This window comes from Haliotis asinina, chromosome 8 (genome assembly GCF_037392515.1).
Source record: "Haliotis asinina isolate JCU_RB_2024 chromosome 8, JCU_Hal_asi_v2, whole genome shotgun sequence".
Taxonomy (NCBI): domain Eukaryota; kingdom Metazoa; phylum Mollusca; class Gastropoda; order Lepetellida; family Haliotidae; genus Haliotis; species Haliotis asinina.
Window position 1 is genome coordinate 46,327,753 of NC_090287.1, and position 26,155 is coordinate 46,353,907.

At 40.0% G+C, this 26,155-nt stretch overlaps 1 protein-coding gene across 1 annotated transcript in view; it reads right to left on the reverse strand.

Annotated features, from left to right (window-relative positions):
• Positions 1–26,155, reverse strand: part of LOC137295441 (unconventional myosin heavy chain 6-like) — a 468,840-nt gene that overhangs the window by 246,680 nt on the left and 196,005 nt on the right. Inside the window, exon 24 of the mRNA XM_067826813.1 lies at positions 1,299–1,369. Coding sequence (XP_067682914.1) covers positions 1,299–1,369 — 71 coding nt within the window. The remainder of the gene's footprint in view (positions 1–1,298; positions 1,370–26,155) is intronic.

Here is a 26,155-nt window from a genome sequence, read left to right on the forward strand (position 1 = left end):
GTGAAACTTAACAAGTAATCAACTTTTGCTTAGGGAAAATAACTAGTTACAATTCAGTCAGCCTTAAATTAGTAAGTTACTGTGTAATCAGTTTGAGCTTGGATGTATAATTATTTGTGTTTATAAATAATGTTTAATTATATGCAACATGACATTGTAATAATGCCTAAAAAGTAAATTTAAATTATTCTTTTGTATGTCCTTGTATGTATTCTTTGGATGTCCTTGAAGCTTTGTATCTTGTTTCCTATTTATTAGGAAGTTGAAGAAAGTATAATCTTCAGCAACCTTTACATCTAATTCAGACAGACAGACAGACAGACAGACAGACAGACAGACAGACAGACAGACAGACAGACAGACAGACAGACAGATAGATAGATAGGATATTAATATAGCACAGATATCCACGCATTAGTGCATGCTCAAGGTGCTGGTATTTTTCCCTTGATCATTGGATGTCAATCTCAACAGCACATTGTATTTCAATCTCAGCTCAGAAAAATTCTCCTCTCTGAAAAAGTTCCTCTCTGAACCCAAACTAAGAAAAAATGTTCCTACAACTCAGAATTATCATTCCTCCCAGAGTGAAGGTTTGTTTCCATTAGACTCCATACTGGATAACTAAGAATTGTCTTAACTAATTTGATGTCCTCATGATGTTTCTTAAAGTTAAGAAGTAAAAAATGACTTACCTCAGTGTTTTCTTCCAAGTTAAGAATGTTGTTATGGAAACTAAGAATTCTTGGTGGATTTAAGAACTGTCAACTTTTAAGAAAATTCAGAGAAGCTTTATGAATGCAACCCTGTCCTATAAGGTGAGCAGCCTGGGGACACAGGCATACGGACGAGAGGTTTACTCCTTTCTTCTTTTCTAGATGTGAGATGAAGTTTCCCCTTTTACACTACTCTAGAAATCAGTTATCTAAATAAAACATCCGTCTTTTTCTAACCTCTTTACTATTATAAACATCCTTAGGGCCTAATTGATAAAATTTGTTTCCAGTAGCAAATTAGTAACCATCTTACTGACCAGACCTCACTGATCTTAATTGGTCACACCTGTTGTCCCAGTTTGGGCAGTGAGATACCACACCTGCATGGTCCAGTGCACAACAGACTGCCAAAAAGGGGAAGTTATCTGTTGTTCCATTCAGAAAGAGGACAAGAGAGGCTACAGGGAAAGTTCTCATTTGATCCAATTGGCGAAGAAGCAAGAAAGAGAAGTGCAAATCGTAAGATTGGACAAGCTTAAAAATATATTCTTAACAAGTGAAGAGTAAGCAAAACATACGTACTGTTCCCACTGGGCCAGAATGTCACTCACATATTCATATCTCCTTACAAATCTTTCAACATCTCCTGTGACCTGCAATATAGATATAGATTCATAAATATACTCTACAACACCAAATCAATCAATACTGGTTAGAGATATATGCAAATCTTGAAGTGATGAATAATGATCTATCTACTCATTCACACACTGCTAAAACATATCAATCATACAAAATACCAAGATTCCTAACTTATTTTGTTCAGTATACTTAGCCCACAACTGAACTTCAACTTCGCATTTGAAGGGTGTCACATTCAAGAGAGCAACCTGCAGAAGACATACCAATTCAAAAGCAACACCCCAACATCAGTTTTTGTTTTGGTTTGGTTTGTTGTTTTTTTTTTAAATGTTCACATAGTTTAAAGCACAACCACTCTGATAGAAATATTAACATGCCTATCATGTTCTTTAGACAGAGTGAGTAAGTATAGTTTTATGCTGTTTTCAGGAATATTCCAGCAATATCACGGTGGGGAACACCAGAAATGGGTGTAATGTATTGTACTCATACTGGAAATTAAACCTAGGCCTTCAGCATGACAAGCGAACACTTTAACCACTAGGCTATCCCATTACCCCTCATTGCTTTAATCACTTCTCATTAAACTATGGATATTCTCACTAAAGTAAGTAAATGATTTAAAGGTAATTACTTCTTGGTATACATATTTGGGATAACATCTCCTCAATGAAGTGCATATTCTGGTACTTTTGAGAAGAGTCATATCTGGGATTTGAACCCACACTTTCTGAGTAAGGAACCTAATTGCCAGCTCAGTGAACTTGTGGGATTAAATGTGTACTGATAAGTGTTAATTCCCCAGCTGAATTTAAAGACTTGGATGGGAATCCAAAAAGAACTTGGTGTGAAACCAGCAAACAACAAGGATGTGTGTTGCAATTAATATTTGTTTTTTAAATTTAAGTACCAAAATCAATACAAAGGTATCGCTATGGCAGCACAAAATTGAGAGGCAGTAAGATGTCAGATGTAATAAGACACACAAGCAATGACTGAAGCAATAGAAAATGTTGGTTATATTAACCTCTCAACAACTGTAACTTAAATTGTATCTTATAGGTCTATGTAGGTTATATGATCATTCCCCTTCACTTAATGCTGGTCCTTCAGTAACTTGAGAGGTAATGTGAGGTGAGGGGGAATAGCTAGCGCCTTTACATACAAAAAATAAGTTGCTACAAAATACCATAATATTCTGAGGGTACAACATGCATTATCACTAAGGCGACATAATGCCCTGCTGCATATCATCAAATCAAACTTAAAAAGAAATTAAAGTTAAGTCGTAGTTTAAGATGACGTAAAATGTCAACAAAAACATCACTCTCAAACTCTCTTGATATTTTGCACTGTAGTTGTTCAAATACAGTAATATTTTGAAGACTCACTCTGACCAGTGTATGAAATTCCTAAAAAACAGTTGCTGTGACCTTGAAAATTTACAGAAGGTAACTAAAATGAACTTGGCCTTGCACATTCCCTAGATAAAGTTTGGCGTTGAATATGAAAATAATCCAGCGAATGGTTCTTGAGATATCTCGCGGACAAGGTAAAAACGCTTGAGTCCCTTTTGACCTTGAGATGAAGGTCAAGGTCACCAAACCTGACTGAGACCATTCTTTTACTGTGATAAACCTAGACACCAAAATATGAAAAGAATCCAGTCCATGGTTCTTAAGATATTCTAGTCCGTATGTACGTACATAATACTATATCCCCCACTTCACGTTAAACGCATGGTGCGGGATGAATATGGTGGAAGCATAAAGAACTGTGTCTTAACATTTATGATGGCCCATTCATATGTGATGACAGTCCTGACTAATTCTTCAGTACTTGTTTCTTAAGCTTTTGTTGTGTGAGAATTTTTTATGCTTAAGTATTACCTAACAATAAACATGAAAATTACTGAAGATTAAATTTTTTTTTCCAGACATTTGTTTTTGCAATAGATGCAACATTTCGGTGTTCATGGGAACTTTGTTATCAAGCAAGTTATATACAACAACACAGAAAAGGGAAAATATACGGTATACATGTAGGAGATTTGAGTTTATACAGTTGATGAGGTTGATGTACAATGCAATGACATAACTAAAATTTGTTGCAACATTATAGATAATGGCTATGATGCCATGTGGACAAAAGGAAGTACTAATTGTATTTGTGATTTTAATCAACATGCCAAAAATGAAAACATGCCAAGGAAATCCAAATTCTAAGGATTGCAAACTACTTTACTGCAATGAGTGTGACGTTTCGGTATAGGTACTGACATCGTTATCAAGCATGTGACGATAACAGTGTGACATCCTTGATAAGAATGTTAGTACTTACACGAAAACCACTCATTGCAATAAAGAAGTCGACCATCCATAGAACTTGGTTTTCCTTCGCCTATAAAACTTTTAAAATGCCTCTCAAAGACAATAATATGTAAGCAGATGGACAAAGGGTAGGAGCTGCCTATGAGGGGCTCATCACTGGACTTGCTTATATCATGTTGAGCTGAAGGGATGCTATAACCTTAATTTCTGTTGATTGGATGTTGATGCTCTTCCTAAGGATGGTATGATTTGGATGGGTTGGGGATTGGTTCGAGAGGACTGATTGACACACGCATTGAATGTAGAAGACAATACCCAAAGGATCTTCTTCTTTTCCCGTGGCTCTAATTTATGCTCTGATCTGCTTCTCTGGAACACAACATCTATGTCTTCAAGTTGTCTGCAGATGTGATGACTGGTTATGTCAATGTATGGTATGCTGGTGATGAATGGTACTATGAATGGTGTTTTGTCTCTTGGGTTGACAATGGTTTTCTTGACTAGGTTGGCTGGATACTGATTAAGATTTAAGGAGACCTGATAAAAGCGTCTACTTTCCTGAACCAGCATATGGGTGTGACAGGTTAAGTGATGAGTTTTTGGTCTTCTAGTTGTGTTATCTCGGTGATGGACTAGAGAGGGCATACCATGGGTTTGCTGGTAGATTTTGTCAGACCAGGTGAAGGAGGATGCAATGCGTGAGTAGATGAGGCAGATGTTGATTCCGGTTTGTTTCACTCAGGTTGTTTCATCCTAATTCCAAACAATACTGCACACCAAAAGTTCAGACTCACTAGTGTAATTGTAGCCATCCGTCAACTGCAAAATTTTCCAAACTGTTACACATGAACTCATATATTGTCATGAGTGAGTGAGGTTAGTTTTACGCCACACTCAGCAATATCCAAGCTATATGGCTGTGGTCTGTAAATAATCGAGTCTGGACCACACAATCCAGTGATCAACAACATGAGCATCGATCTGCGCAACTGGGAACAGATGACATGTGTCAAACAAGCATGGCAAGCATGGGTTTCTGAAGGCCTGTTCTACCCCGGGGAATTCATGGGTCCCTCATATATTGTAAAACTCAATGGTACCTTTGAAAATGTTGTTGCCACGTGCATGAAACTCAAATTGGCCAATCATAACAAAGCTTTACACCAAGACGCTGCTGTTCACATGTATCATCCTTGTGCAAGTCATATGCAGAAAGTTTGCAGTTGGTTTCCCAAGTCCGTGGAAATGTTAGTAGTATTATTAATGGTGGTTTGGGGCCTGGTCAAATATAAGCCTTATACTTATCAATAACATAGATCTAGACCCCCTTTCAAAAACACCAAACCCAAAATAACACAACCCGTCTCCCTTCACACAAGTCTAAATGTGAACCGATCGACACTGTCTGGCTGGCTGGCGCTGTTGCGTCAGCTGAGAGCTGGTGACAACCAATTAGAGAAATGGTTCACCTATGGTATGAACCCTGTATCATGACTACAGTGAGTAAGTTGAAACAGCTGGCCCGTGGCGTGGTATTTGTGGGTATTCTCATATGAGGAAGTCTGAATTACTAACTTTATTAAGGAGAAGACATCAAAAACCTCCTACTGTGAAAGATTTAAGAAGGCAAGCACGCGAGTGTGGTATGATCGGGTATTCACACATGAGGAAGTCTGAGCTCATTGAGTTACTCAATGAACCAGCTCCTATAGAATTACAATTCACACCTACTGAGCATGCTCTAAGGAAATATTTGAGGGGGTGGAAGATGGAAGTTCAAAGAAACATAGACGTTGACGATATTAAACAGTTGGTGAGTGAGTGAGTTTAGTTTTACGCTGCACTCAGCCTATTCTACCCCGGCACCTTCACGGGTCAAACAATTGATATTTGATAAAGTGAATGAAGAACTGAATGATTTAAGAGGTATTAAATTTCAAGTCACATTAAAGATGACACTAGAGAAACAACAGGGAAATGAAACAATTGACCAGACCATTGTTTACTTCAGAGGTAATCAGGTAGTTACAACAACCAGATACTATCAACTCTTCTATTGACAGATCATTTGAAAAAATTCAAGAAACACTAGAACGTTACACTAATAGGAGGTCTGGTTGGGTGAATGATAAGGTTAATATGATCTACCTTGATATAGCAAACTATAAACCAATGAGAGGTGGATCATACTTACCCACCCCTAAACATTTTGCTGCCAAACACTCTATAGTTAACGTTGTAAATCATGGTGATGACTGTGCGAGGGTATCAGTAAGGGTTGCTAAGTTTCCAACTAAAAAACACCCCAACAGACTTTCCAGTTATCTGGTAGATGATGGTATTATTTGGGATGGTATAGATGAACCAAACCCTATATCTCAGTGGTCAAAAGTAGAAAAACAGAACCCAGACTGTAAATATATATGGGCATGAGGGTCTAAATAATACATAAGATAAGTCCTTTATTAAATCAGGAGGGTCGTGAAACAATTTATCTATTCCTATAGTGCAGGAGGGTGAAAAATATCATTATACAACTATGCAGCTTTTCAGTTGGTTGGTGTACAGTCAGTTGAAACACAGAGGGAAGAAACACTTTTGTGAAGGGTGCCTTCATGGCTTTTCTAGAGCCGATCTGCTCGATTCACACAGGGATGATAGTCGAGGTGTAGGTGAGACAGCCATACGGGTAGATATGCCCAGAGAAAATAACAATATCTTGAACTTTATAAACCACAAAATCAGATGCCAGTACCAGATATTATCTACACCGACTTCGAAGCTATTATTAAACCAATCGATATGGTGGCTCGATCCCCTAATCAAAGTTACACTCAGAAAAATCAAGAACACGAGGTGTGTGGGTTTGGATATGTCGTTGTTTGTTGTGATGGCCAAACTAAGCGTCCTGTTATGTATAGATGCCCAGACGCGGCTGAGAAATTTCTAAATTGTTTACAACACGAGGAGAGAGAGATCAAGAGAAAATTACACAACATAACACGAATGCATATGACCCAAGCAGATCGTATGGCACACATCAAAAGCACACATTGTCATGTATGTTGTAAACCTCTGAATGGTGATTCAGTGAGAGACCACTGTCACATGACAGGGAAATACAGAGGTGCGTCTCACAATCGGTGTAACTTGAAGCTTTGCATAAACCCCAATATTATTCATGTCCCGGTGGTCTTTCACAATTTACGAGGGTATGATTCACACTTGATTATGCAGGCTATTTTAAAGGTAAAAGGCAACATATCCTGTATCCCGAACAATATGGAGAGATACACATATGGTGTCATATCCCAATTTTATTTATTAAAGCTGTTGACAGAAACAACGGAAACACCGTGAGACCATCACCTCATTCCATATGCTTCCGCTTACCTCATTCGTGAGGGTCCATTTTTCGCACCTACCCCAATAGCACCAATTAAAATGTGGTTTCTGACACCATACATCCTGGGATGACTGTGTCTTACCGTGCTAAAGCGCGGTGTGTTGCATCACAGCAAACACTGTAAGTACTCGTCGTAACTCAACTGATAGCATGTCTTGTCTATCGTAAGTTACTTCTTTGATCTTGGTACGATTATTATTGAGAAAACCCTGCATGTTTTAAGCACGTGAAACACAATGGATATGTATGATAAACACTGTCAGTTGCCATCCGCACAGAATTTCACTAGTTTACGTAAGCTATAAGAGCGCAGCAGCGGATTTGTTGATGAGCTATTTTCGATCTCGTGAAGGGGTGTGATCACAGTGCAACCCTTTTCATGGGAGCCAGGATTACCCCACGGTTTAACCGAATCCGCGGTATTGCAAAGCGTGTTATTGCGAGGGATGACTGTATATCCTTTTCGCTAAATGGGTTGAGATTCATAGATAGTGTTCAGTTTCTGTTGTTGTCTCTAGACAGTTTGGTAAAGGCTTTTCTCTAGCCTCATGAAAGAATGTTGAGTTTTGATTGGTCCACATGACTCTGATAAAATACCATGTACATCCATCACGATCCGCCAGCGGGAGTATAAAAGTCGTATACTCCCGCTGCGAATGTCATATCACCACACTACGCCTCGGCAAAGTGAGAAAAGCGTGCATCGACAAGCCTTTAGTAACGTGCGGTGCTTTGAGGTCAAACGATCAGCTGGTGTCAACATGGCAGTAAGTCGATTCGATGCGTGTTGTTTTGTTTTGATTTAGTGAAAACATTCAGCTAGATAAATGTGTTAACACATCATGTCGAGGGAAATACGGGGTTTTATCAATCCTGAGTAAGGTTGTATTCCCCGAGCCTTGCTGCTACGTAAGGGTATTTAACCGTATGAATATATGGATGACTGGTCTAGGTTTAATGAGACAGAGTTACCTCACATTGACCGCTTCTACAGCAAGCTGTCAGACCCGTCTTGTCTCTCAAGACGATTACAAAAACACTAAAAATGTATGGGAACAACTAGGGTGTAAGAATCTAGGTGATTACCACAATTTATATTTGATAACGGACGTGTTGTTGCTGGCAGATGTGTTTGAGATATCCAGGAAAACCTGTTCAAAGCAATATGGGTTGGACGCATGGTATTTTTCGAGTCCTGAGCTATCGGGGATGCCTTATTGAAGAAAACAGGGATGGAGTGTGGAATTATTCACTGATTATGATATGTGTTGAGAAAGAAATCCCCCTGCATAATCCTATGGTATCAAAACGTTATGCTAAAGCTAACAACAAGTATGTGGAAGGTTACAACCCTAACAAACCAACAAACCACTTAATAAACCAACAAACCACCTACTCTATCTCGATGCTAACAACATGTACAGGTGGGCTATGAGTCAGTATCTACCCACAGGGGCATTCGAATGGGTACTGCCAAATGCAAGTCCCCACGAAGATGTCATGAGTATAGCACCGGATTCAAAAAAGGGTTATATACTCGAAGTGGACTTAGAATACCCAGCAGAATTACATCAGTTTCACAGTAGTTACCCACTAGCACCAGAACGGTTGAGGGTTAATCCCGACTGGATATCTGAATATCAACACAACCTAATGAATGGACCACTAGCAAATGTCGAAAAATTGGTTCCGAAGTTGATGAATAAAACAAAGTATATAGTTCACTAACGTAATTTACAGCTCTAACTATCGCTGGGTATGAAACTGACTAAAGTACATAGAATACTGAAGTTCAATCAAAGCCCATGGATGGAACCATACATCAGGATGAACATGGACATGCGAAAGCTTGTCACTTTGAGAAAAACCTACACAAACTCGTGAACAACTCCGTATTCGGTAAAACGATGGAGAATTTATGAAAACGTGTGAGTGTGAAGCTAGTCAGGTCGAACGAGGAAGACAAGTTCAGGAAACAGATAGCAAGCCCGGCGTATAATAGAAGTACTATATATGATGATGACCTGGCGGCCATACATATGAAAAAGAGCCACATTAAACTAATCAACCCGACAATGTCAGTATGAGTATTCTAGACCTTTCTAAACATCTGATGTATGACGTCTCCTATAACGAGTTAAAGAAACAATACGGTGACAGGTATGATGTGTTGTACACGGATACAGATTCACTGTTAATGGAGATTCAAACCGATGACGTGTACGAGGATATGAAAACATGCATGACAACAGTGACTACCCGAGAGACCACCCCATGCACAGTCAAACCAATAAGAAAGTTTCGGGCAAGATGAAAGACGAATGTACAGACACACCGATTGCTGAATACGTGGGGTTGAGACCTAAGATGTATTCTATCAAGAAAGCAAACGACGCTGAAATAAGAAAGGCTAAGGGTGTGAAAAAGAATATAGTGAAAAACATACCCTATACGAACAGTCCCTCTTTGAGAAGAAAACATTCAAACACCAGATAAACATACTCCGTAGTGACTGAGGCATAAGATATTCAGATTGACATTAAACAAGACATCTCTATCACAAAAGGCTGGATAGCCCCGGATGGTGTCAATACATACACTTACGGCCACTGTGGGTGTTCCCCTAACACCCCCCATTAGATGACAGCAGGACCATAAAGATATTTGAGTAAGTAACATATAATGGAGAAAGTTTACTGCAGCCCACGTGGATACTGGAAAGGGGCAGACGCTATTAAAAAATTAGCTAAAGCCGCACACATTTTGAAAGAAAAGGCCAAAGCCTTGTTACAAAGACAAGCTATATGGCAAGTTTACATACCTGCACCAAGATATATACCCAGGAGAAAATTTGGTATCCACATCCCTAATCAAGTTCACCAGGCCAACCTGTTGTTAATTCCACATGATAGGGTCAGATTGACAGAGAAGGATGCGACACAAGTAGCACGTGGTTTTGAGCGCATTTACAAACGCAGTCCGCTGACCTGGCCTTCAGAGTTGCTAGTCGACCTGGGTAGAGAATTTAACCAAACCAAACACAATGTCAATATAAGAAGTGGTGCAGCCGGTGAACAATGAAGTCAGTCTATAGTCGAGAGATTCAATCGCTCCTTAGCCGAACGTTTGTTTGCACACCAATATTCAAGTGACCTGCAGTCGGCTGGGCGCAATACTGAATGGGTAGTACGACTTCCTCGTGTGATTGACTCAATGAATCGTGAAACAACTAGACTACTTGTGGGTGGACGCAAAAAAATAGAAAAAGAAAAAAATATTCCAGATTGCGCACTCGGTCAATATGAGGGAGACACTCGTAAACGTGCTACAGATCCTGTCTGGTCTATGAAAACATATAATATCAATCGAGTGGATGTCAAAGCCAGGGAGCCTAACCTGTACTTCCTTGTAATTGGGCCACGTAGAGGATTTGTACATGAGGAATTAGAAATCATACCTTAATCTTAAATAGGTGTTCTTTAATGTAGTCCTTTTTCTTCTCATAAATAAGCTGAAACCGCTTGTTATCCGCGCCATGCACTTTACATAAATGATAATGACCTTTAACCCCCCTACCACACAATGAACAAGTGTAGTTGATACTGTCTTTACAGTGATAAGAACAATAACCCTGGCTGTGGCTCATTTTACCACAAATGTTCATTTTCCCCCAAAGTACCCAGTTGCAAACGTGTCTTATTTTGTAATATATTAATTTGATGATTAGTCTAATTGTTTCACAATTAACACTGTCGCTGCTAAACCAAGTGCCACGAAGATCAATTCACGATCTTTCTGTCCCTCTGAAGGAGCGTAATACTGTGTAAACATTGGTTCATTTAATGGTTCCAGTTGTTTACCCGTTAATACATAGTATTCTTTCATAGCGTCGTTGATGTCTGTGAAAGTTCTGACTGCATGGTTTTTGCGCTGGAGTTGATTATTGATAAAATTTAGTCTCTTCAAACACCTCTCAGCGTATTCAGCCTGTGCGGCTTGTAGTTTCTCCGTGGCTATATTGTGTCGTTTACGCTCTGCCGCTATCTCAGCCTCGTTTGACTCTCTCAATTCTGAACACAGGAAATTACTCCTGGAAAATGCTAAACGCTAAAAAATGCATTCACGAGAGCTCCACTGACCATCATTGCTACCGGAGCCATGTTATATACATTACTTTAAAATATTTTCAGGTATAATACCTTGCTTTACCAAAACGTCCTTGGTGGCCATCGCCATACCAATATTCATAGTAAGCATAAAAATATCTTGCATGTCAAAGTCGAGTTTTACAGTCGGTTGTTTTATAATCATTTTATTCATCCAAGCATAACCTACTGCTAACCCGGAAACCACCAATGCCTGATATGCGTCGTTAATGAACGTTTTTCCCTCAGAAATAGAGATATCATTTTAATTTTAACATAATACGAAGGTCGATGGGGGGTTCCCCGCATACCCCCAACTGGGCGACTTGCAGTCCTCTGTCTACCCCAGGGTCCACAACTGTCTTTTGTTTGTGGCGGCTTGTAGTAGGCTGTCTGCAGGACATATAATGAAACAGTAGTAGTGGCTACTACACCACCTATGGCTATCCAGTGGGGTGTGGGGTAAGCCCACATATTATGCTTATTATGTTTTAGCAAGGCATTTCTTCTACCAGCCTAAACTCTTTTTGGGTTCTTTTTCTTGGTGACTTGAGTCACAGGGGTGTGGGGTGTCTCCTCTTGGGGTGTTCTCATCAGGCTGTCCGCAGGACCTTCCACCTTTTATAATATTATTGTTATTACTTGTTTTATTAAATTTACAATGCTTTGCCGTGATGATCGCTGTTGTCATAGGGGCCGGATACATGCCATATTTGTGGTCCAAAGCACAACTGATTTAACTCAAGGCATTATCAATAAACGGGTCTTTCTCTAAATCCTCCCACAAATAGAGATGACGTTCCAGTGGGATCGGTAAAAGGTGTGATGCTATGCCTGTGTAAATCTGGGTAATAGTAAAACCTATGACTTTTGTCATCTCGACCCTGAGTTGTGCCTTGCACTTTGCAAATAATTTATTGATTTCCTCGTCCGACATTTCCTAAATCTAGTCAGTAGTGATGTCGTCGTCTTAATATTGCTTTCCCTTAGCACCCATGACTAGCATTACCAGTCTGTCTTGCTGCTTGTTGTCCTCTGGAACCAACAACTGCTCTAGTAATTCATCACAATGACTAGGTCATTACTAAAATTTACTAAACATTTACTAAAAATTACTTTTATTAAAAATAAAGGCCACCGGCAAGTCACTGCAGGACTCCCAAATCCACAGGCTGGTTGGTTTTCAACACGAGCTTAAACACACGTTTCAGCGAGCTGTTTCTTCACCCGTTCCCGCTCTGATTTACTCATCAAATTGTTTTCTCTCAAACACTCCTCAAATGAATCCCTGTCCTTGCAGTGAAATAATGCCACCCAACACGTCTGCTCCCTCAAATCTTTCAACACCAAGTTGAATTTCTGAGTCAGCACCCATATGCTGTGATTCGCGTGCTGGCCAGAGAAGGCTAAATATGACAGCATGTCTCTCTTTTTTGTTATCTCTCTCTTAGTGTTACAGTCATCCTGGACGAACAACGTCGGCTTTCCTTTAAAATTGGTTGTGAAACAATGTTAAATACTCTTGTAGACGTCTATCCGGGTTGACTCTGTGTATGTCCGGGTCCGTCATCACCCAAGCTCTTTCCTTGTACGTTTTATTCATGTTTATAGTAGGGCACAAGAAAACGCTTTTTTCAAATACTTCCTTATAATATCCCTCCAACAAATGCAGTCTTACCACAACCAGCCTGTCCACATATTATAGCGCAGTGTGGATCATTGGGGGAGACACCCATACCCCCAGTAGACCTCAGACCCTGATAGTTATCAGGGGAGTGGGGGGAGCACCCCCTCTAGTAGATGGCTTGCACGAATCTCCCATTGTATATATGAAGTTGCGCATCCATATAAATATAAATACAATTTCAATTTCCAACTTGATTGAGCCTTCTTCGTTATTTGAATGGTTATCCCCTTGCTTCCATTTTCGATGTGGCGCCCACTACCGTGTAGACTGTTATCATCTGTCCATCTCATATCCAACCATAATGCGTACTTTGTTGTTAAGTAACCACCGATATTCACGGAGTATAGATCAAGGTCACTGGTCACGTTGTCGACTATTGAGTTTCGTCAGATCACTGGCAGTTCCTTTATTTCATCCCACAGCTGGTATGCTTTCATTCCATTGCTAAATAACTGATTACGCACTCCCTCTATGGTTACTTCTACTTTGGTGATTTCTGGATTGAAAAATTTCTCGCTGTCTCTTTCGAATGAATTGTATTCATCAATGGGTATGACTAATATACCTTTCATCGATCACGCCGGCACATTCATATTAATATTCCATACGGTGTCACTTTTGTCATGTGCTACCATACTGTGATGCAGTAGCCTATCATAGAGGAAGGTCATTTTCCTAGCGTACTGATTTTGAATCACCATGTCCAACTCCAACGATATGTTGTCCATCTCATAAGTACCCTCATCACCATTTGGCGTACGCACAACTTTGCTGTAATCACTGAACATGAGTTTGTATTCCATCCTGTCACTCAATGAATTTATCCATGAAAAACTAAACATGCCGGATTACGGTGGCGCCAAACCAAAAGTGGGGCAAGCCCCACACCCCGACTGACTGCAAGTCGGCTTACCCCCAAGGGTAGTTCGAGATCTGCAAGCTACCAGATCCAAATTTGTTGCAGACGTGGGGGTATCCCCCACTGACATTACACAGTGTGCCACAGAAGCGTCAGCATCAAAAAGCTGTTGAGTAAATACTGGGACAAACCGTTGCAGGGGTTTAAATTTCAAATGAGGGAAATGTACGGCCTAGATGAAGCCTTGAAACGCGTACTCTTGAACAACATGGGAAAACTGAACGAGCTCTACGAGCACATAGCTCGTGAAAAAAACAAACTCAGCAAAACGGAAGACTATATGAAGCGTCGTATCACGGAACGAATTAGTAATTTAGTAATTTAGAGAGGTGTGCACGACTGGAATCCGTTTCCTCAAATCATGAACAGCTGCAATCCCAGATCAGTCGCATTCGGGAAACAATCAACAGAATGCTAAACGAGGATACAACTTTAGCCAACAGGATACGAATATTGTTTTGTGAAAAAAAGGCATCAAATTGCCTGCGTTCTGGCAGGATTGGGCTTATCGACTCTGGTGTTATCTGTTACTGGATGGGGTTCACCCAGTGGGGGCACCACACCCCCGAGTCAGAGACTGGATAAAAAAAACATCTGAAATCGCTCGTGGAAGCCCTGGCTAAACTCGCTGGTAAGGCTGTGGAAGCCCTGCCCGGTATCCTAGGAAGTATTGTATCATAGCTGCTCAGTGTGCTTGGTAAAACTGCTGTGTGGCTTGGTCAAAATCTGTGGGCATTCATCGTCGCTGTGGCTGGACTGGTGTACGTTGCAGCTAGGAGGGTCCTGTGGACAGCTTAGTAGTGTGGGGTTCACCTACTTGACCAAATAAGCTGACCACGACACCTCCAATGGCCAGAGCTGTTTTACGATCGATATGTTGCTGGTTGACTGCCTGCACAATGGGGTGGACCTGCCGGTCAGGCAATGTCTGTACCCTTGGCTCCAGGGGTGATGCCTCAGAGGAGGTAGCCCTTTTTTTTATTGATACTCAGACGCATGTCACTTGGGGCCATGTACAAACCCACATCGAACATGTAGTCTACTTTTGACCTCGCGCATTGTAACATGTCCTGGTATCGTTTTATAGAACTAGGTAGATCTACCGGTGATGCTATTGCATCCTCAATATTAGCCACAAACTGTTTCTGCACGCTGTAAGCGGTTCCCTTACCTATGATGCCAGAGCGCGTCTGTGATTGAACGTCAAGAATAGCCCATACGTACGCTCTAATCGATTTGTTTAAACAGATCACGCCTGTGCAAGTGTATCCTTTTGATGTATCCAGCATAAATTTTGTCCAATCATCACCTGGCCCCTGCTTAAAACTCCACACGTGGCAATCCTTACTGTCGTCAAAAGTCATGTAATAATCGTCCCACTTGTTTGTTTTAAAGTAGTGATATGATAGGAATTCCTAATCCATGATTGAGTCCAGGCAAAGACCAGTCTGTATTCGGATCAACACCGAATTCATTATGAACTCGTTCGTATGTCCGTCTATCATACGGATTGCTTATTGCATTCCAGGCCTTATCCTGAGGTATTGGTGCGCTTATTTCGTCTGATATGGTAGTATATGTGAAATGTAAACACAGATTTACTCAGTTCATCCCACCTAATTTCTGTTGTCATGCACCTCACAGCAAAACTGAATTGATTTTGCCAGAACTGCATCGGGTTGTTAAACCATGCGTGTACCGTATTCACGTTCATGACAGAAAACCCATAATGTTCAAACACATCCATGAATCTGGCTCTGAAATGGGGGAGACCCCCATACACCTCAACTGGCTTCGGGTTTATGCATATTATTATTATATATAATTTATATTATAATATGTACACTACGCTTCCGGACATAATGAACGGTGAGTCCATTCAACTTATGCATGCCATTGATAACATGTCTTTCCAACTCGAAATAGCATTATGCAATATCACCTACTACCCGCAATGGATAAACATCGGAAATAAAAAAAATAATGTGTTGAACGTGAATAGAAGATGTTTACTACAGCGTGTGTTCTCTCAAAGATGAAATTTTCAAACCTTAGGAGCTCAGCTTAAAATAAATGACTCAAACGGAACAGTGGTATTAGACAACAAGGGGAAAAACAAACTAATGATCAGTCAACCGTTGGCAGAGATGGTAAGGCTGTCATCACTTGCAATAGCTCCTGGCCAGAGCATCAGTGGTTCTCAATTACCAGATCTAATTCCATACCATGAGCTATGCGTTCATCTTGACCAGCTTAGCACAACTGATAATATACAAAGTGAGCGTTCTTCCACGTGGTTGAGGGCTGTCCCGGTTAAAACAGAAAAATACAATGAGGGTCACACCAAGTCATTTTCATCGCGTCAGTATAAAAAATTAACAAACAGTAATATTCCCGAATTAAGAGTATCAATTTTAGATACAAGAAATAATACTGTAAATATAGATTACCTAAGCATAACACTACATATACAATAATGGCCAGTAATCAAGGACTAGGAATGCGAATAAAAAGATGTATTAACGTTGGTTTATAAAACTTAGGTGATATTAGAGGGTTTGATGATGTAGGAATAGATGGTAAAATATACGCTTTTAAGCTTATGAACAACATTTTCAAACGAGATGAAGTCCCAGCCGCCGGTGGTAGTAACTTTTAACATAGATACATCAGGGTCTGTCAGCAATACACGATATGATATAGTTCACAACAATACAGATGAATGATTAATATACCCATCATTTGGTGGTAAATTGTTTGATTTAGAAGACTTTGATAGGCCTACAATCCTTCAACAAAACAAACCATACCATCTAATACGCACTGACAACGACAAGTGGACGATGTTACCAGCTCAAATCAACTGGCTTCTCAACATAACACTAATCTCCCGTTACGTTTTCATGGAAAACAAAGATCACTACCTAAACAAAGTCGCAAACAACGGAATCCTGCTCATGGCTTACGTCCCATCACAGAGATTCAGTGTAATCATCACACCAGCCTCTAGTAGAGCAGTCCACATGCTGTCGTGTAAACCTGGGGAGAATGCAGTATTGCAGTTGGTTACTGAATTTGCTGGTGTAACCACCCTCCTAGAAAGCCTCTCGGATAATACCACGCTGGCCATGCAAGTTTTACTAGGTGAACCACCGTAGAGCGATATTGAGATTGTGAAAGGAATCAAACTCTGGTGGGTTAAAAAAACACCAGGGTCGCATTTGCTCAATTTACATACGGGCAGGGGGTGTTTCACACACCAGTTTGCGAGATGTCTAGCTAAGATTTTTCAAACCAAGCACATCGGTTTTATTTGTTTGAAGTTCATACTCGAGGCATTAGCAGAAAAACAATTTGAAACTATTTTCTAACAGTAACAGTTATGTAAATAATGGTATCCAATGTAACACTCGGTGATCTAGGAGACACAGAGGATTTCAAGTTACCTGGTGAGGAAGACACCCTGTACATCTTATACTTTAAAGATAGAGTATACAAACGAATACCAGTAGCACATTTTACAGAACTTGAATGGATTAAAATAACACTAACCAATGCTTACATAATTTCTAATGATCTTGGTATCGCTTCCAAAGTTATTAACAACAGCATCCTTCTCACATATTTTAGGCCCAGCGTGGAATTTTCTATACAAGTGTTACCAATACCAGATCACACTGGTGGCAACATGTTAGCCCCAGTCAACTCGGATGCCAGGTTGTTCATATACCCTCTAAATGAATTCCAACGTTATTATTTTTCAACTTGTGAGTTGGGTCCATTTTGTATTAAACCACACACAAAACTGATTATAGACTTATATCTCACAAAGAGTCCCACCAATCCAAGATTACTTTTAGATGGTATTATGAGAATAAACGTTGTCGAACCATAATAAGGAAAGGCTATCCACCATCAACAAGCCTCTATGGGATTCGTATTTTTAATCATGGAGATTTTCATTTCTCACCCATTTACCTGCATGATAATTTAAACCTTATAGGCTTAAAGTATTTTCTTCCAAGTTGACAGATAATTAAAAAATAATTTATAGACTATACTATAGACAAACAGAATGGGACTGTATCCAGCTGTAGATGAAGAAAGAAATATTAATGGAAGTGCAGATGGATTTCGACTGAAACAGATATGCGAAAAAAAACATCAGCTAGAACAAGAGCGCAACACTCGGGCATCACTACATAAAAATACAATAGAGCTTTAAACTACATAGATGACGCTGATACCACCCTAATGGCAGCTAGCATGGGATTAGGGGCAGTAGGAGTTGGTCTGTTGACAACAGTCGTAGCCACACTGGGTGTTAGGACTTGAATTAGCAGCCGTAGTGGCAGGAACAGTTGGGTCGGTGCTTAAATTTGTATCCCGCAAATTGAATCGTAATGCAAAGAAACACGATGTAATTTGAATACTATAAGGGTAACGCTATTTTTCAGGGCATTATCATTTGCAGAAGCCTGAGGTCTTTCATTAACTGCCCGACGAAGGAGTGCAGTTGAAAAGACCAAGGGCTTCTGCAAATGATAATGCCCTGAAAAATAGCGTTACCTTTATTATAGCTAAAATGAATAGAATTTTTGATAAAATAAGAATAAAAACAGCGGCATCGGTTTAGAAGCATTTACTGCCAACAACAAAACGTCGGAGGTCACTGACACATTTTACAAACATAGACACGTCATAGAAAAACACAGATGACGTCACTATTGAGAGTGACGACTTTCGACCTTGACCTCTGCTCATACTACCAGCCGCCATTGTTTTCAGTCATCAGCAACGTTAGACTTCAAGTCGATATTTTCATTGCTGTATGCTTTCATTTATGGTATAATTGTTATGGCTGGCACAGACAGGAAAGTGCATAATGGCACAGGCAAATGTGAGGAATGTGAGCCTGATATATGGTCAATAATGAACCCAAGTTCAAACGAGCCGTAGGTGATTGAACTTCAACAGCTGAGCTACATATGACATCACCTAACAAGGGGCTTGATAATGGCCCGTCGTCAAGCATTTTGCGGGCGTTATCAAGTTACAGTGGACCCCTCATTTCTGATAACATGCGGTCGTTTTAATGATAATTCTGTCCATTTTAGCTATAATTATCAATATGTATCAAAGTTAAACTTGATAGAAGATCATGTTTCCACCATACTCAATGATAACAAAATCTCAGAGGACAAGTTTTGTTTGATCCAAGGTGAACTAGAAAAATACAACCAAATGAAGAAGGAAATTCGATCAAAGGTTCATAAAACATATTCTATAAGCGAGGACGAGAAAAAAAAATACATAAGGGATACAAGCTCAACAGGCAATTATCATGAAAACCAATGGCATGATAGAAGATACACGTTAAACTGTTTCACTGAAACTAATATAGGGGACTCCTGTGGTGGGGACACCCCACACTTCTGTGGACAGCCGACTGCAGGTCACCACACCCCAGTAGACAGCTGGCTGCAAACCACCGCACCACCACCTGCTTATTCACACTATTAGAGCATAATAATGGAATTGTGGTGGGCTGAAAACTTACCTTGGGTTGACGCTGAGTCTCTGATTGTTAACAAACTCAAAGAATTATGGCATGGCGACAATTGACTATTGTTATTAAAGAAAAGGTTTACAAAGATTATTTTCCGACTGAATCCCTTGTTAAGAATATATGCCTGCATTTAAATATATGGGTAGCCTTATTCTTACTCTCAATAAGAGAACTAGATTACGGTTACACTTTCCCCATAATCAATATAGTTACACTGAATATAGCACATGAATGGATATAGTGTAAACTGTGCTCAGCCAGGCGCGCACTGCGTGACCCAGCCAGACAGACAGTATCGATCGATTCACATTTAGACATTTGTTTAGTAAAGGAAATCGACCAGCCCACAGCCAGACGGTTGCCTGCTATGGGCTTGTGTGAAGGAGGACGGGTTGTGCCTTTTTGGGTTTGGTGTTTTTGAAAGGGGATCTAGATCTATATTATTGATAAGTGTAAGGCTTATATTTGACCTGGCCCCACACCACCATTAATATTGCTACTAATGTTCAATGTAATCTTTCATATGTACACAGCATATAGTGAATGCTTTAAGCGAGTCTAAACTCATCCCATGTGAAGGGTTGTTTCAACCCTAATCAATACTTGTTCCACACTTCATCAAGAGTTGTTTCACTCCAACTAATTAAATACACATGGAGAATGGTAACAAAGTGTACATCTGTTAATCCTAATTAAACAATGTTTTTGCAACAAACAGGTAAATACTACTGTGTCTATGTAACCATAATAAGCAGAGGATCCACACACCACAAAGATCCTCCCCTGTAAAAACTGTGGTGGACAGAGTTCCTTGTCCGCAAAGTTCCCAGATTTGAACTCAAAGTGAAATACGCTATAATACGTTTCATATTTTCAGCAAATACACCACTTATCTGGACGTCTACATCAACACTTTGTACAGACAACTCATTTCCTTTCCCTATTACCACAACTGCATGGATAACTTGCATAAACATGCCCACCTCTCCTCATAGGCAGCTACATCACACAAGAGTAAATTGGTTTCTCCGCTGAACGTGAGACAGAACTGATGTCCAAATAACAGGCCTCTTGATCTGTCATTGTGTTATGCAGGGTCTCAAACACAAAATGCATATGAGGTATATGTGAATTTATCTTAACTCACACATAAATGTCACTGTCTGATTAGCTATGTGCTCTTCCATTATTTTCAGGATCCCATGCTTACAAGCGAGGTACATTTCAATGTACCCTGCTGCCAGTGGCAACTCATTCGGTACTTTGTGGTAGTATTTCTCAATCTCAAAAATACACTGACTTCTGTGTGATGTATGGAAATTATCAATTTTTTGTGAATGCAAATTGAGGGAAGGGAGAATCTGTTTTTCCTGTAAGCAAAATCTAGTTGTGGACAAAATATTTGTACCCGTGCTTCAAACAAATCAAAATTACATTCCTTCAGTTGTGTGTGAATGTACATTTCGTAAAGTGTATAAATCTTTTTATTCCTTACTTATAAGGTCAAACTAAATTGATGTTTACTAACCTGTCCACACAAGAGTGCAATAGTAGTCCCAGCGTATTGAATATTGTACAATGAAGCCTATTTTGAAAGGTTATTTTCAGAGGTTTAGCTTTGTCTGAGATAATAGTGGATGTGTATCAAGAAACAGTAAATTTCTTGTAGAATTCAAAATTACCTAGTACATTTGTGTGCATGATATATTTTGAATTTTATTGGACTTCAAAGTGACAGTTGAAGAGGAAGGATCTATGTTCTTGTGGCATCCATGGGGTTAAGGTCTTTGGTAAGATAAATACGTAGTTAACCGGTCCCTTGTGGCAAATGGGTTGATGTACTCTTGATGTTTGTTTATGTTCCCCTTTCACTCGGGAAACATTAACAAACATCAAGAGTACATCAACCCATGCACCCCCTCTTGACCAGTGAACAGCTTCTAATGTAGTATATATGCCGTTTATTCAATATAATGTGCAACTGAAGTTTAGAGAAGCAGCTTCCGACAGGCAGTTTTGGCAGAGAAGGCCATCTCAGTGGCAGTCAGTCCACAGAAGAGCTGCAATCAAAATATGATGTCTCTGCCCAGTCCTAGTGTTTCATAGCATTCCAAACACAGTAAACACAGCAGACTTATACAATGCATATTATCACCCTTAATGAAGCTATTTTGGCACATGTCAAAAGTGGGTTGATCCTAAAAGAGCACCAATGCAGGACAGGTTACCCAGGCCAAAGTAATGCTACCCTATGGCTATCAGCAAATACATATTTTGAAAAAAAATATATTCGACACTTATGTCCCCAGAGTATCCAAGGATGACAACACAATTTTCTGCATTTTGGATCTCACATCTAAAGTGCCCGGATGAATATTTTTCCAATCGTAAACTTATTACTTTCTGGTATGAAGCCAACATTAATATATTAAGCAAAAATAAAGACTACGCCAAAACCATCACCAGCTTTCATGTCCACAAAGGTCCTGTCCTGTCCACCAATACCATCCTGTAGGAGTGTTCTGGCATAGTTAAACTCTGAATAGTACATTCATTGGCAGTTACAATTACTTTTATTTGTTTCAAAACTTGAAATCTCTCAAAAGTAGATAATTTGGTAGTTTTGATGGTATTATTTTTATCATTTGTTCATGATCCCTGTGAACCCAGATTCCTCTGAGCATGCCTGACCTTCCGTAGACAGAAATTGTCATTTCAAACACCAGTGCTGCAACCTTGGCACGTCAAGTTGGACAGTCAGTGTGCCCCCAGAAGAGCTTCACCCAGCCCCAAGCACCCAAAGGGACTGGTAGGGAATTACATGCATCATCTTTTTGCTCTGCATTTTGAGACCAGAAAATTAAAAATCACAAAAATCTGTAAATAGCAAAAGGCGCCATGTTGGGGTCTGCCACATTTATCGAACAAGTTTTGCTGACAGATATTAGGAACTTTTTGAGATGTCCTCCAGAAACGAAACACACCTCTCACTTTTGAGACAAAAGCCCGAATCATTTCCATGGAAACTGAGAAAATAATATATCATAAAAACCTGTAAGAACCAAAAAGGCACCACTTTAGGTTCTGACTGATGTATGTAACAAGTTTTGCAGAAAAATATTGAACAGTTTGAGAGTTCTTCTCCGGAAACAAAGCCCATCCCTCCATTTTGAGTCCGAAACATTTCCATGAAAACTGAGAAAATAATAAATAAATAAAACTCTGTAAAGAGCAAAAGGCCTCACGTCAGGTTCTGATTGATATATCTACCAAGTTTTGCAGAAAAATATAGAACGATTTTGAACTCCTGCTCCAGAAATGAAGTCAAAGCTGCAATTAGACTAACACCAAAATATTCCATGGAAAAACAAAAAAATTATAAATGCCCAAACTCTGCAAATAGCAAAAGGCACAACTATAGGTTGAAATTATAATATTTATCAAGTTTGGTCTAAAAATACTGAACGGTTTCTGAGATATATGCTCCGGAAATAAAATGATTACGGACGGACGGACGGACAGACGAGGCATCGACTATGTCCTCCGCATCACATGCTAGGGGCATAAAAAGGATCACTGTGGACTTCAGTCCACCATGATGTCTTGGCCCTTCCCTGTCCCCACTTGGTTGTTTTCTGCTGGTGCTCCTGATCCCTTTGACCACATGCAACCTTCAGTAGACCAAAAATGTCATTCTCTCTCTCTCCTATTTCAGCCACCATGGGCCACACCCTCAGTGTGTCAAGGCAGACAGTCACTGTGAACCTGAGAGGTTCTGCCAGCTGCCCACAAGAGTTTCACCCGGTCCAAAACACTCCTGCATCATGTACAGGCCACAGTGCTGACTGAATCAGCTACTAGCTGTGATTTGATGATCTTCTGAAAGATTTTTGTGTTGTTGAAACATGCATCCATCCAGTAATTAAAACTAACCATAATTTTCAAAATTTAGTTGCTTCTTTCTTAATCTGATGACTTCTGCAGAATGTGTTCAGACAACTTTCACGTATGTTACGTTTGGTCCAGACCTAGGGTCACCATGCTCTGCTTCTTGTATTGCTCATCTTAAGTTTATCATGACCAGGAAGGAAAGTAGTGCCTCGTTTAAATGGGCTTTTCTGTCTGTGCTCATTTTTTTTAGGGTCACTTATGATAGCTTGAATGAAAGATCAGATGAAAGATATTGAACTTTGACAATTCTTTTTGTCCACGTTCTTTTAGCCAACGTCAACGTCATTTGTAGATAAACATATCGCTCGACCTGGTATTTGTAAAACATGTATATCATAATGAACGGGAATGAAAGATGTGAGAATGATCCCAATATTGTTAGTTTCGGAGATGTAACTATCTTTAGTAAATGAGATACACAGTGTGGTGAGGGTCATGATGATCAACCATTTGGGTTCTTTCATACACGTTTTTAAAGTACAGGACGTACAAGGCGTTTACAAAGCCACGCCAATCGAATCCCCTCGTGTCGTCTAGATTGCCAGAGCAAGTGTGATATTGATGTACACATTGAGAGTATATAGTCCATTATATAATAATTTTCAGATGTAAAAACCTGGAGTGTTTTATTCTAAAATTGTAATGTAAACACTTCCAATTTCACACACATGATGATCATGGTCGATGAGCCTGGGGTGCAGTTCAGAGTATCATTCATCGATGTGTTTAAAAATTACAGGGTTTTGGCCACGAATGTGAAAACAGTACACGCTTGGTTTAATAGCACGATGCAGTTTGGGCAGAATCAATTTGATTTCACGACTTGATGTTGAGCGATACTCAAGTGAGTCATGTTGTGTTTAATTTCCTTGTGTACTATCAGATCAGAAAGATCAAAGAAATAAGCGCTCTGCTTCCGTAGGACAAAGCATGGAACGCAGCCAACAATCTGTATGATCGAGGAGGCTACAAAAGCGTTTGTAATGAATTCGAAATCCATCCAAATTGATTGGCGTTTGACGGATCAGAACCATGGTTTGGGTATTCGATATGATGGCATGCGGTCCGTGAAAGAAGTAAGTGATGATTTACTGAAACAAGGTTAACTACGTAAAGACTTTGCTTTGTCAAGTAATGAAAGGTGAGATGTTCATATGAACTTCAACGGTGGTGTTGCTTTCACCATCCAAAAAGCAGAGCAACCAAAAGACTCTGTGGACAATTGGAAAATGTTTATGCTGGACACGGTGAAAGTATTTACTCATGCCGGTGTTGAACACTTGAAAGAGTCAATTTGAATGTACATGTGGGCGCTGCTGGGCTGGCAGTCGCATACATGTTCCTGTATAGTGGGATGAAGGACTGCTTACGAAACGTAGAAACAGTATGTGTTTGTGATGAAAATTTCAGCAAGAACATTTGCCTGAACACGGCTGTTCTGGTAGAAAACGTTCCCGGAAGATATGTGCCATTTCGCCCGAAAACATCTGGGTAAAAGGCTTGCCGAGCTTGAATGTGTCAGGGGTCCATGGGTAAACCTTGTGCAGTTCAAGAATTTCAATTGTCACGCTTACTTAAGCCCTGACGATTAAGATACTTGTCAGTGGGAAGAGAAACATCGTTTGATTAGTTTGGTGCACGCACCTCCAGGTAAAAATACTTTCTTTGTTCATTTCAGTCACTGCATTATAATTTGATTAGGATGTTTTATGAATATGTGAAATAGCTAGGTTTTCATTATGTCCTGGTTTCTTGTTAATTAGTGTGTTCTCACACACTGGGGTAAAAGTTGGCTCATTGTGAATATGAGCAGAGTATTTTCTCATAGACTTGAATAAGACCGTGTCTAATGTAGCAGAAATTTGTATACATGGGAGAGTTCTCACCAAGCATGAGTGTAATTGCCTTGTAATGGTTTGTTTGTTAAACCAGTTTACTGTGTACTAACTTGTGGGAACCGCTCTGGTCATCTCTTAGACACATGGTGCAAGTCGGAACCTGAGACGTGTCACTGTTTTCCGGTTGTTTGAGAAATGTTTTGCATAGTGAGGGCCATTGTGGCTGTGTATCTGTCCTCACGTGATGTGCTCGTTGGAGCTACTTCCTGTATATAAACTTTGCAGGGAAGTTTTGTATTGTTCAATGCCTGTTACCTAGCCCTCTACATTTATTGCCACCTGAAATCGAGATTTGTTTTTATTGTGTTATATCGCCATGAGCCAATCTAATTCCACCCAACTGACTGAGAATAAATTTAAGTAAGCAATCAGGGTTAATTATCCTGAGGCGCAGGGATAACAACAGCAGCACAAACACAAAAATTTGGCTTACAAGTTCAACACCATCATCCTCAGAATCAAAATTTGGGTATGAACCCAGATATCAACATCTTAAATGTCACCATTAAAGGAGCACCAGTGAAACTGGCATAGTGGCAACATCCCTCCATCCCAGGGGTCCACCCGCTCCACCACCACAGCCCCTTTTTTCCACACAAGGTGGTTGAAAATAAAGAACACACTGATAGTAAAACAGCGCTGGTGGTCGGAGGGATCGCTGTTGGCTTGTGCTTCATTAGGTAAAAGATTCTTCAACGACCATGTACACGAGTCATGCCATGGTGATGATGGCTGCCCTAAGGTTTTGACCAAGCAATGTTTTCGATAGCATACTCAGCAACACGAGACGATGCTGCCCAGGATTCAGCGACTTTAGTGGCAAGTTTAGCCAGGGCTTCACCAAGCTATTTCAGATGTTTCTTTATCCAGACTCTGACAATGCCACTTGGCG